This window comes from Carassius auratus, chromosome 46 (assembly GCF_003368295.1).
Source record: "Carassius auratus strain Wakin chromosome 46, ASM336829v1, whole genome shotgun sequence".
NCBI classification, from domain to species: domain Eukaryota; kingdom Metazoa; phylum Chordata; class Actinopteri; order Cypriniformes; family Cyprinidae; genus Carassius; species Carassius auratus.
The window spans coordinates 4,513,223-4,524,684 of record NC_039288.1 but is presented as its reverse complement, the minus strand read 5'-3'; the positions used below and the strand labels follow the sequence as shown (position 1 = coordinate 4,524,684).

The following is an 11,462-nucleotide window of genomic DNA, read 5'->3' as shown; positions in this document are numbered from 1 at the left end:
ATATATATATATATATATATATATATATTATTAATTAATTTAGGCCCAATGCCAATTCTACCCCTTAGTCCTTCCCCTTTCCCCTACCCCTCTGTTTCGTGCATTCACGTGAAGGGGTAGGGGTGTCTCGATTCTCTTTTGGTTGGAGGGGTAGGGGTAAGGGGAAAGGCCAGATAGCCCTTCAAACGAAGATTTTTCGGGACAACACTTCAAACGAAGGGGTATGAATTATCTCTGCAACATGTCTGCTACAGCGAACTAAAAGACACATAAATGTAATCTTTTTTGGCATAAATAAAGATTTTTACGAAAAGTTATCATTTGTTTTATGTCACTCTCAATTGTGAGTTCATTTTAATGGTCATGTTACTCAAAGAAATGTTTGCAAAAATCGCTAATATTTGCTAACGTCATATCATTACAGACTGTATGATAGTGCCACAGCATACTGTATGTCTGATCAGGGCGATAACTGCCGTAGACATTGATGGGGGCTAGTCCCCCCAATAATTAGAAATCGCTTCATTTTATTTCAAATATGTGTGCAGAAAACTTGCAAAAGAATGTTATGTATATAATTCCATATATAATTCCACATGTGTTAATTCATAGTTTTGATGCCTTCAGTGTGAATCTACATAGTCATGAAAATAAAGAAAACTCTTTGAATGAGAAGGTGTGTCCAAACATTTGGTCTGTAATGTATATATTTTTATGCAAGTTATGATTCAGTAGCTCCAGTTCGGTAATGAAGACACAATGTGGCCAATTCTGGAAAGATCTTTCTCTATCCATTGAGGCTTCTTGATGTATCCTGCATCTCATGGGGATCTTTTAGTCCATGGTCCCAGGACTCTGGGGTTCTGCAAGAGAAACTTCAGTTTAATGGGAGCAGCGTTGAGAAGGTTAATTTGGAAATGTAATAGATTACAAGTTACCCTACGTAAAATGTAATAGTGTATTTCAATTGCTTTATTAAAGTAATGTTTCTGATTACATTTGATCATTTTTTATTACTTTTGGTAAATTTCTAATGTTTTCGATGGATAATCATTCTCAAAGATGTAAAGCAGGTCAATCTTTCAGCAGAATTGAACACTGATCACTGTTTAAAGAGTAAATTAATAAAGCATAAAAATAAACGTAAAAAGGAAATAAAACTGTTCAAAAAATAAACATTTGTCCTATTCTGTGTCCTAAACTCACTCATATTTTAGAGAAATCAATTTGGGAAATATATCAATCATATGTATGTGTGTGAAAATATTCAGATAAACTTTTTTTGTTCTCTGTAACATTTGTTAACTGTAATTTGAATACACATTTCTTTTCTCAGTAACTGTAACAGTTTATAATAACATTTATTTTGTAATTAAATGACATAATTTGCTTACATGTTACTAGTTACTCCCCAACACTGAATTGGAGTTACTGTACGTACATTTACATTTAATAATGGTACAATTATCAAGTTCAGGAGGAGAAAACTGGGATATAGATGCATACAACCATCAGTCTCTTTGGCTCCCCCGCATCACAGTCATCAATCTCTAATTGCAAGTCTTTGATTTCTGGTCTCCAAGACTTTCTGGTCTGAGTCCCCAAAAGTCCAGTCACGTCTATTGATGAAGTTTAAATTTAAAACTCTTGTCATATTTCATAGGAATTTCACTGGTATTGAATAAGAACTGCAGACCTTCAAGGGAAAGGAGGAAGATAGCATCATGTCCTTTAATGAAGCTTCGACTCATCAGACGATCATGTGTGATGTAATTGCTGGTACCGTAACCCCGCCCTCTGTAGAATCTACTACCATCTGTGTCATTGACTAGACTGCCTACTTTTCGTGGGTTGTCCCAGAGATACTCAACTTTACCTGTGGCTGACAGAACAAAGTGAGAAGAATCTGTTTAAAAAATATTGCCTTTTATAATAATCTGTAACCAAGTATCTGCACTTAGCATATCAGCATTAATGGCACATAAAAATGACTCATATCTATAACTTTGTATCTTACAGTCAGTTGAGGTCTTGGTTGGATCTGTAGTGATCATAAGAATGTTGTTCATGCGATGTTGGATGTCTGGATTCTGGTCCATCAGCTCTATAGATGCCTGACGCCATGGACATGGCCATTGGAGACAGTTGTCTTTGGGTCCAGAGGTCAAGTGGAAGGCGACTGCTGTTTTATTTGGACTATCCTCCAAGCCATTAATGTACAAACCAATCTGAAATGAGTAACCATCTGGGGATATGAAGCGGGGGCTGTAGGTTACAGAACCAGCAGGGGTTTTAGCGAGAAGCCTAGTAAAATTACGAATGCGCCAAGTGAATTGAGGACACTTGGTCTCTGAGAGGTTGATGTCATCCAGAGACAGACCACCCTTTGATGGTTTTCTTCCTTTGACTCCTTCAAACACTACTCTGAATTTATCAGAGACATCTAGCGTAACATGATATAGTTCCCAGGAGCCTCGAAGTCCACCTAGGTTGTACAAGTATAAGTTACCCATTGGCTAAAGGGATTTATCTATTGGTGTTTTAAAAAATATAATTATTACCTCTGATCTTCTGAATGAGTCTCAGGGCTCCTTTGCGGTTTTTAACTGTGTATTCACGCACCCAGATTTTTAGCTGGTCATCAACGCCCCCGCTGTTGTAGTGATAGAACTGCAGGCATTGGAAGCGTCTTTTGGGGTAAAAGAGTTGACTTTCCAGGTAAGCCTCGTCACCCTGGGTTCCTGTGGCTGTGCTGAAATGCATGAAGAACCCAACACCTGTGGAAGTATGCACTTTATTAGATAATAGACCATTAAACCAGTATTCTCACTTTCTCTTTGGACGGTATAATGGAGTTTAAAAATTATTTTGTCATATTGCAATCCTTGACAAGAAATGTCTTGAGAAGGTCAAAGAATGGCATCAGTAAAATGTGTTTATCATGAAGACCAGAGTGCCACCATCAAAAAAAGAGGTATTAATGCTGGGTTATGGACTATGGATTTAATCAACTTTTTACAAAGTGGTTATGTAACAATAATGTAAATAAAACAAATAGTCTTTCATGTGATATCGGGAGGGTAACATAAGGAGTTTCTAATATAGCTGCTGAGAAAGTGACTGTAAGTTTGGCAATTATTTTTATTACTTTTTTATATATTTTTATTCCTCTTGTAAAGTCATGAAAATGCAATAGTATATATATATATATTTCTTTTACAGTCGGTGTAAACTTTGCAAAATTAATATTTGCTATGTGAAAAAGTTAAATATTACACACACAACACTCCTGCTTGATTTGACTCACAGTGTCTGGATTTATGATGCTTCACAATCAAAGATATTTGTGTTTATATGGAGTTTGGACAAATAAGGCTCCACAATGGGTGGGGCTACTGAGCATGATAAATGGTAAAAACAATTGTGAAATGCTCTTAACTCACTTGCATGTTTTATATTTAAGTTTTATTGCTAGTAATCCTGTGGCTCAAAAATTGCAATTGTCATGGTAAATAAATGCAAAACTCAGTTTGGTTGAAACCTGCTTTTGTGGTTAGGGGTGTTCATACCTTTACATTTACCCAGGTTGGTGTGGTCCATTCGTGGACCACCCTTTACTCTTTGTACACGAGCCCACTTGGCATTTCCACCATCACCCTGGATCATGCCACAGATATTCGGCTCCTCAAACTGGCATGAGTCCAGAAATATTGAGGCTGTAGCTGGAAGAATTATACAAAATTTTTTAGAACAAGATGAGTGAGAGAAGCAAAGTATTAGTTGAGCAAGTAGTCTTTATCTTATCAGTCAAAATAATGTCAATATATTTATAAAAAAATTAATAAAAATAAAAACTATGGAGGATTATTCCACAGAAAGTGCTTAATCATAAACTTACTACAATGGTATAGGCGGTTCAGCTTGAGCAGGTCACTGTCACTAAACTCCATGCGTTGACCAATCACATCCAAGAATTCTGATATTTTGGTAACAATGGTTGGCTTACTGCCTTTGCTGAAGGATTTCTTACTGTAGTGCATGACTGAACCATAATCATAAGGCACACCGAGAAAGCTTGACTCTGTTTCATCATGTAAATCAAAGTTGTTTTCTTTACCTAAGTAAAAAAACAAACCATGGAATAGCTAATGAACAAATTACTTTGTATTTAATATATGTATAGATGGTAGGAGTTTGGCGAGACAGAATGATGTTATTATTGATGCGTGTATTAAAGAATTCAATAGTTACCCTCTTCAATCTGGTCCCACATGATGGTGACATAATCGTCTCTGTCAAATCTGGATTGCTCATGCCAGAAACCCAGCGCATGCAGAAACTCGTGCTCCACTATTCCTAAACTGTCACAGCCTGCACCAATTGACAACTCTTGTTTCCCCATCCGTCGATTCCCCACATGTGAGTAACATCTGATTGAACATAGACACATCCCCTTTTCATCAACCTGAGTTTCACCTTTTTGAAAAAATTTGCACCCCTTAGATACACCCAGTGGAAAAAATGTTTGTAGATGTGCATTGTTTGTCCATTTTCCTAATGTTTGTAATGGAGCATGACACTGCAATGAAGAATATTGTGCTATAACAGAGAATGCGGAGATGGCAAAAGAAAACATTTTACTCTAAATCCACCTTATTCAGTTGTGGTGTGGTGGATTTCTTCTTAGATTTCTATAAAGCACTTGATGCTTTCATTCTTTCTTGAATTTTTGAGTTTTTGGAGTAAGATTTAAAAATGGAATTTAAATGTTATATAATGCTATATAATATAGCAATCAGCTCTATAGCCTTAGGTCATGGAACCTGTAAAATATTCCCCAAATAAAAGGGGAATTCAATAAGGTTGTGGTAGTTTTCGAAGACTGTTTATAATGGTTGCAGGGCTATTATCTATATTGATTCAAAAATAATAAGGATATTGTGTTGGATAGACAAACAATAATATGGCCTATTAGTTGGCATAGATAAATGTAAAACAATCTTAAATCAATGGCTGCAGAGGGATCTTACAATCTTTGGAAGAGTTATTTTGTCTTAAATGGATAGTTTTTCCATACTCATATACCCAGCCTTCTCCTTACCCATATCAACATGAATTATTAATGCGATAAATAAGACAAATGTGACTAAAAAGTATCAAAATCACTCATTCGTAATAACCAGGGATGGACTGGGAGTAAAAACACAGCCCTCAATTTTCTCTCGAATAGGCCCACCACATCTACAAACAGTAGCTACTTCAGGTATCTCACAATATTACAGCAATCCAATCGCATTTATGGCAAATAACATCACAAAACCCATGTCGACCCTGCTGACAAAAACAATAGAATCCATCACAGAAATTCTAAGGATTTCCACTATAATTACCATTACAAACATTACATACCATCAATTTTTAACCATTAACACCATTAAATAATGGTTTCCTGAAGTGTGTTTTGGGACATATTACATAGGATATAGTGGTTTTAACAAAAGCCACCAATAGAAAGTGAGCCATTACCAGCAGAGACCAACAGACACCATTACAGTTTCCATTAAAACCAATACAATTTTCATTTTAACCAGTAAAACCATTACAACTTATGTGACTGTCTCTTTTTTTTTCAGCAGAGGATTGAAATAAATGTATTATTGGAAGAACTAAAATACTTAAAACTACATAAAACGAGCAGAATGCAAAATGTGTAATATGACAATGATAAACATAAACCTAGAATCTAGAAACCTGAAACCTGTGTGTCATCTTAATCAGAGTAAATATATTAAAGGCTACTTCATTTACTCTTTTTGTGACTCAGTATCTCTCAAATGTAACTTGTTGTAGAATTGCTGCTGTATCTTTATGAATGAATGGAATATTCATCTCAGACAATGTGGAGTATAAATAGCAGTGAACTACGGAACTAGGATTAGGGGTGTTAAAGAATTGTGCTATAACAACCCCAACAAATACAACTCTATACACTATGAACAGTTAAAAAAAAGAGGGAGGGATGATCATTTTTAAATCACAGCCTATTTATTGTATCAAAATGTGTTCATACTTTACTATAGGGTGGATAATTTTATCAGTTGTTTATTATTCATGCAACAATACATATTACTGTTATAGTTTTCATTAATAATCATTGCTGTATAGATGATAACATTGTCTAATACACTTATGAATGTTTTTAGCATGGCTTTGTGAAAATGTAACTACTTTACTGAATGACATAGTACAGTGATTCTCAAACTTTTTACAGCAGCGTATCCTCGGGACATTAAACATTCCTCTGAATACTCCCTCTCTTCCACTTAGACCGCACTTACACCTTTTCTGTTAAAAGACAATATTTGCCCCCTTAAATTGATTTACAGAGGCAAATATTTTCTATCCTTATTAATTGTATCTTATGTCATGTTTTATATGCATGTTTTATTTTTAACACAATTTTAACACGCAAAATCAAAGCTATATTGGCATGTCGAGGATTTACAGTAGGCTTTTATTTACAAAAGTATTCAGATATATAATATAAAAGAAAATAAAAACATAACCAATAATAATAGGCTAATAATAATTACGGGATAAATATTACGTGAAAAAGACGATCAGTTAATGGACTTATAAGACTATAGGATGGAAAAAATGTATTCATGATAAACTTCATTTGAATGCTGCCTATCGCATGTAATACAGCCCGGTAGACAAGGCCTATGGTTAATATAATAATTTAATAATGTAATAATTTCGATAATAAATAAAACAATAATTTCTTAATTCAAATTAAAATATTAATGAATCCATCTCTGATAATCCAGGTTGCTATGGTCAGTAGGGCTGTGTATCAGCAGCAAAGTCACGATACGATACGTGTCACGATACAGAGGTCACGATACAATGCGTATCACGATACAAGACTGCACTGAATTTCACCTCAGCAGAATTTAGTAAAACAGCTGTTTATTAAACAATGACTGGATACTGCATAATGACTTGCCATTTCTAACTATTGGCAGAGCAGGCAGCTGACCTCTGCATTATGAAGTGCATCCATAACTACTTAGGTAATGGCATGTTTCATGTTTACATTGGACACTCCCCACCAGGGAATTAAATATATATATGTATAATTTACATTGCTGGTAGGTTATCATTGCACAAATTAACATGCTCTCTACGATAAAAAAAAAGTTCTAAACTAACGCGCTATCTTCACTGTATCTAATGCACACACGCTCGGGTAATTTATACACAACACATCTGCAAGTTCTTTTTTTTATTATTATTATCATTATAACATATGGAACACATAATGACATTAATATACTACATGCCAGGGAGCAAGAGAATAATATACCTTTTAAAAAGATTCACAGTTTTTACAGCTTTCTTATTGGAAGAGTCAGAAAGCAAATAAATATATAGTTTTAACTCTCCAGAAAAAGCTTAAAGAAAGGCTTAAACTTACAATATTTACATTTGTGTACAAAATACTGTGTCTGCAAGTTTGCTTAGGTGCGCGCAGCGTATATGTCATCGTGGTGTTGGCAGAAGTTACCTTTGTGTGTGCACGACTTCGTCATCTCATGTGGCGGTGTGCACAACCTTTTTTGTAACTTTCCCTACAGCTCTGCTTCTGAAGATGCATGAGTTCAAAGCGACTCTATATAGTGCTCTTTTTATACAGTCTATGGTCTGTGCCAGCATTTGTGTAAAACAGAAGCAGTCTGATGTTAAGCAAAATGGTGGAAATTCATACATGCACAGCCTCTCTCACTCTTTCTCTGTTATGTTGTAAATTAACAGTCGATAAATTACACTTTTCTGAGAATATTCAATTGGAGATCATTAAACTGCAAAATCACCAGTGTTTTCAGAAAGTAAGCGCATTTATCCACAGTAGAGAGAGAGAGCAAGAGAGAGAGAGAGAGAGCGTGCTCAGAGTTGCCAGGTTGCCAAAGATGAGTAGCATACTTAGCAGATATTTCCATATTGCACAAGTGGGTAGATCTGTTTCAGGGATTGCGTTTATTTACGTGTCTTTGGCTTGTTTTTATTTTTTTATTCATGACTGCAATACATTTGGTGGGATTCTGATCCCAAAGACGGGGAGCTTCCGATTCTAGAAAGCATTTGGTTGGACAGAAAGTTTGATGAGAATCTGAAAAATCATTGATCCATATTGAGGGAAGTTAGAGGCCGAAAGTTTTTAATGATTATTTTTCATTAATTTTGTCATTGTTTTGGAGCACACTATAGCTTATAGATAACATAGTCATACTCTTAAAAAAAAAAGAAAAAAAGATTCTACTTTGGTTTCATGGGGATTTTAGAAGTAAGTTTTGATTATTGCACAATGTGTGAATATGAGTTTAAATGTGTGTTGTGATTTGAAGTTTTCTTACCCTCTGCCTTTAAATACAAAAATGTAGTTTGGCTCTCCATTCCAGGGTTTAAAGTCAATACAGGTCTTGAGTCTGTATTGCTCAAAAGCTCTCAGTATCACACCTTTAGCGTTGATGTCTATAATTTTTTTTTTAAGACAAAAAAGAAAAAGAGAGTATAGTGAGTGCGTAATTTGGAGCAAATATTAAGTTAGAATTCTAATATCAGATACAGGTCAAAGCATAAATTCAACAGAACTGAATGAGTTATTATTATATTCACAGACCAAGACTGCAGTGTAGGACATATGGCACAGTGGTTGGCCAGCGACACTTTTCATCCAGAATAGTGTTTCTGTCTTCTCCCTGTTAAATATAAACCAAACAAGGATTTATTTTATTTAAATAAAGAGTTATTATTTTGATGGTTGTGATGTTTAGTGTATCTAACTGTATTTACACATTAGTTTGACCTTCCAAGGTTAATGTTGACATTTTCTGAAGGTTAAGAGTGTCCTTAAGAAAATATTGCATTATTTTTGTTTAGGCCCAGATATTCAGGCCCCATTTGTATCCTGTTTGTGGAAAAACACTGACCTCATTTATGAGAATGTCTCCTTCTACCAGGTCAAGTCCTGCCGCTGTTCAATGAGACAGCAGTTAATGCAAAACTGTTGTAGAAATTATGCTACAGATTTAAGATGTGATATTAATGTTTCCACAAACCTTCATTTATTTCAAATATATCCAGGTCTTTTCCACTATCCACATCAATCACAGTATTGCCTACAAAAAAGGTCAATTTCAGAACATATTATATAAATGTAAATAAAATAAACAGTTGTGTTTATTGAATATATTGTTATATAAATTGTTACACTCACTTGTGAGTGAAGATGTTGGCTTTGAAAGAAAACATTTGTGAGATAAGTGTCAAAGGTGAACATTTACAACAACAAGTTATTACAGTGCAAGCTTTGATATTATATGAAATAACCACAAACTATCATAAAGCGCATTAAGTCTTGAACAAGGTCATTGTATTTTAATATAACAATAGCAGTGTTAGTTTTGCTTAAGCACAACATTAATCAACACATAATCGCAAAATTGTTTCTCTGACATCTGAATTCTGTACTCACCAAACACAGGGCTGTGGCACATCCGCACAGAATCAGCAATGTATGGAGAGACGCCATGAGAACTTCACTCTGAGACGCTCTCTTCAGAACATCAGTGCATTGTGTATTAACCAATTTATAGAACACTTATATTAAGTGTCCCTAATAACTGTGTACTTACATAGTAACTAAATGTGTACGCAGTATGTAACCACAGTGTAAGTACACATTGGTACATAGTATCTACAGCTTTAATATTTGTGTAAGTGCACACATGTAACAACCCACTGAATGGTATGTGTAAGTATAAATGTGTAACAGGACATCGGTAACAACACTTTTTGGTAATGAAAGTACAAATGTGTTACAGGAATAACAACACTTTTTGGTAAAGAAAGTGTTACACTTTATATTAGATTTATCATGCAATTACTCTGATGTTACACAGCAGTGACCAGTAAGTTAGGCTTTACATATAAGTTGTGGTTTGTGTCCAGAATGTTACACTTATATTAATTGGACAGTTCCCGAGGAATTACCATATAAGTACACTGGTATTACAGTTGTGCACTAACTCCTGCCACTTTACATATCCCCAAACCTACCCATCTTCACCCTCTGGATCCCATTTCCTCCCCTAAACCTACCCATCTTTACCCCCTGGATCCCATTTCCTCCCCTAAACCTACCCATCTCCAGCCCCTGTATCCCATTTCCTCCCTTAAACCTACCTATCTCCACCACCTGGATCCAATTTCCTTCCCTAAACCTACCTATCTCCACCACCTGGATCCCATTTCCTCCCCTAAACCTACCCATCTTCAGCCCCTGGATCCCATTTCCTCACCTAAACCTACCTATCTCCACCACCTGGATCCAATTTCCTCCCCTAAACCTACCCATCTCCAGCCCCTGGATCCCATTTCCTCCTCTAAACCTACCTATCTCCACCACCTGGATCCCATTTCCTCCCCTAAACCTACCCATCTCCAGCCCCTGGATCCCATTTCCTCCTCTAAACCTACCCATCTACAACCCCTGGATCAAATGGTTCCAATTACTCTTATACATATTGTTGTTACAAAATGTAGTTATATAATTCCTGTTACACTAGTACTTAGTGAAGTAAAAAGTGTTGTTATCAATGTCCTGTTACACATTTGTACTTACACAGACCATCCTGAAGGTTGTTACATGTGTGTAGTTACAGAAATATTACAGCTGTAGATGCTATGTACCAATGCATACTTACACTGTGGTTACATACTGCGTACACATTTAGTTACTATGTACTGTAAGTACACAGGTGTTATGGACACAATATAAAGTGGGAAAGAAAATGTCCTTAAATTAATTTTCTTACCACCGCCCACAAATATAAATAAATAAATAAATAAATAAATAAAGTTTGCTGAAGATTTACTCACCCTTGTTATGAAACAATGTTTCAAACTCTTATTGTGAGGCAATAACTCTATTGTAGAAAAGTATTGTAGAATAAGAAATATGGGGTTTATTCTTGCAAGAAAGTCAGACAATCATACAGAGCATCTGCACAGTGTGTGACAAAGAGGAACACATCGACTCTGTATTTATAACCTAATTAAACCAGGATGTGTCTATCTCATCCAATCATAATGCATACTCAACATACATCTCCTTTTAGGGTATCTATTACAGCAAATTTGATAGTGTTATAATAACATTCACAGTTAGAAAGTTAACACTTTTTCTGGATTATATACAGGTCCACCCTAAATAGAGGTAAATTAACACTTTAAATAGTGTTACTTTTATCATTATATATATATATATATATATATATATATATATATATATATATATATATATATATATATATATATATACAGTATTGTTCAAAATAATAGCAGTACAATGTGACTAACCAGAATAATCAAGGTTTTTAGTATATTTTTTATTGCTA

General features: G+C 35.1%; 1 protein-coding gene across 1 annotated transcript; it reads right to left on the bottom strand.

Moving 5' to 3' along the window:
- Nucleotides 1-471: 471 nt before the first annotated feature.
- Nucleotides 472-11,064, bottom strand: LOC113063711 (meprin A subunit beta-like). The gene is made up of 15 exons (XM_026234041.1): nt 10,945-11,064; nt 9,539-9,619; nt 9,281-9,299; nt 9,123-9,182; nt 8,994-9,037; nt 8,684-8,762; nt 8,418-8,535; nt 4,252-4,430; nt 3,899-4,117; nt 3,570-3,722; nt 2,562-2,777; nt 2,018-2,485; nt 1,697-1,882; nt 1,510-1,619; nt 472-863 (listed from the first exon to the last, which is right to left on the bottom strand). The coding sequence occupies exons 2-15, from the start codon at nt 9,593-9,595 to the stop codon at nt 822-824; spliced, it is 1,950 nt and encodes a 649-aa protein (XP_026089826.1). The 5' UTR covers nt 9,596-9,619; nt 10,945-11,064; the 3' UTR covers nt 472-821.
- Nucleotides 11,065-11,462: the final 398 nt, after the last annotated feature.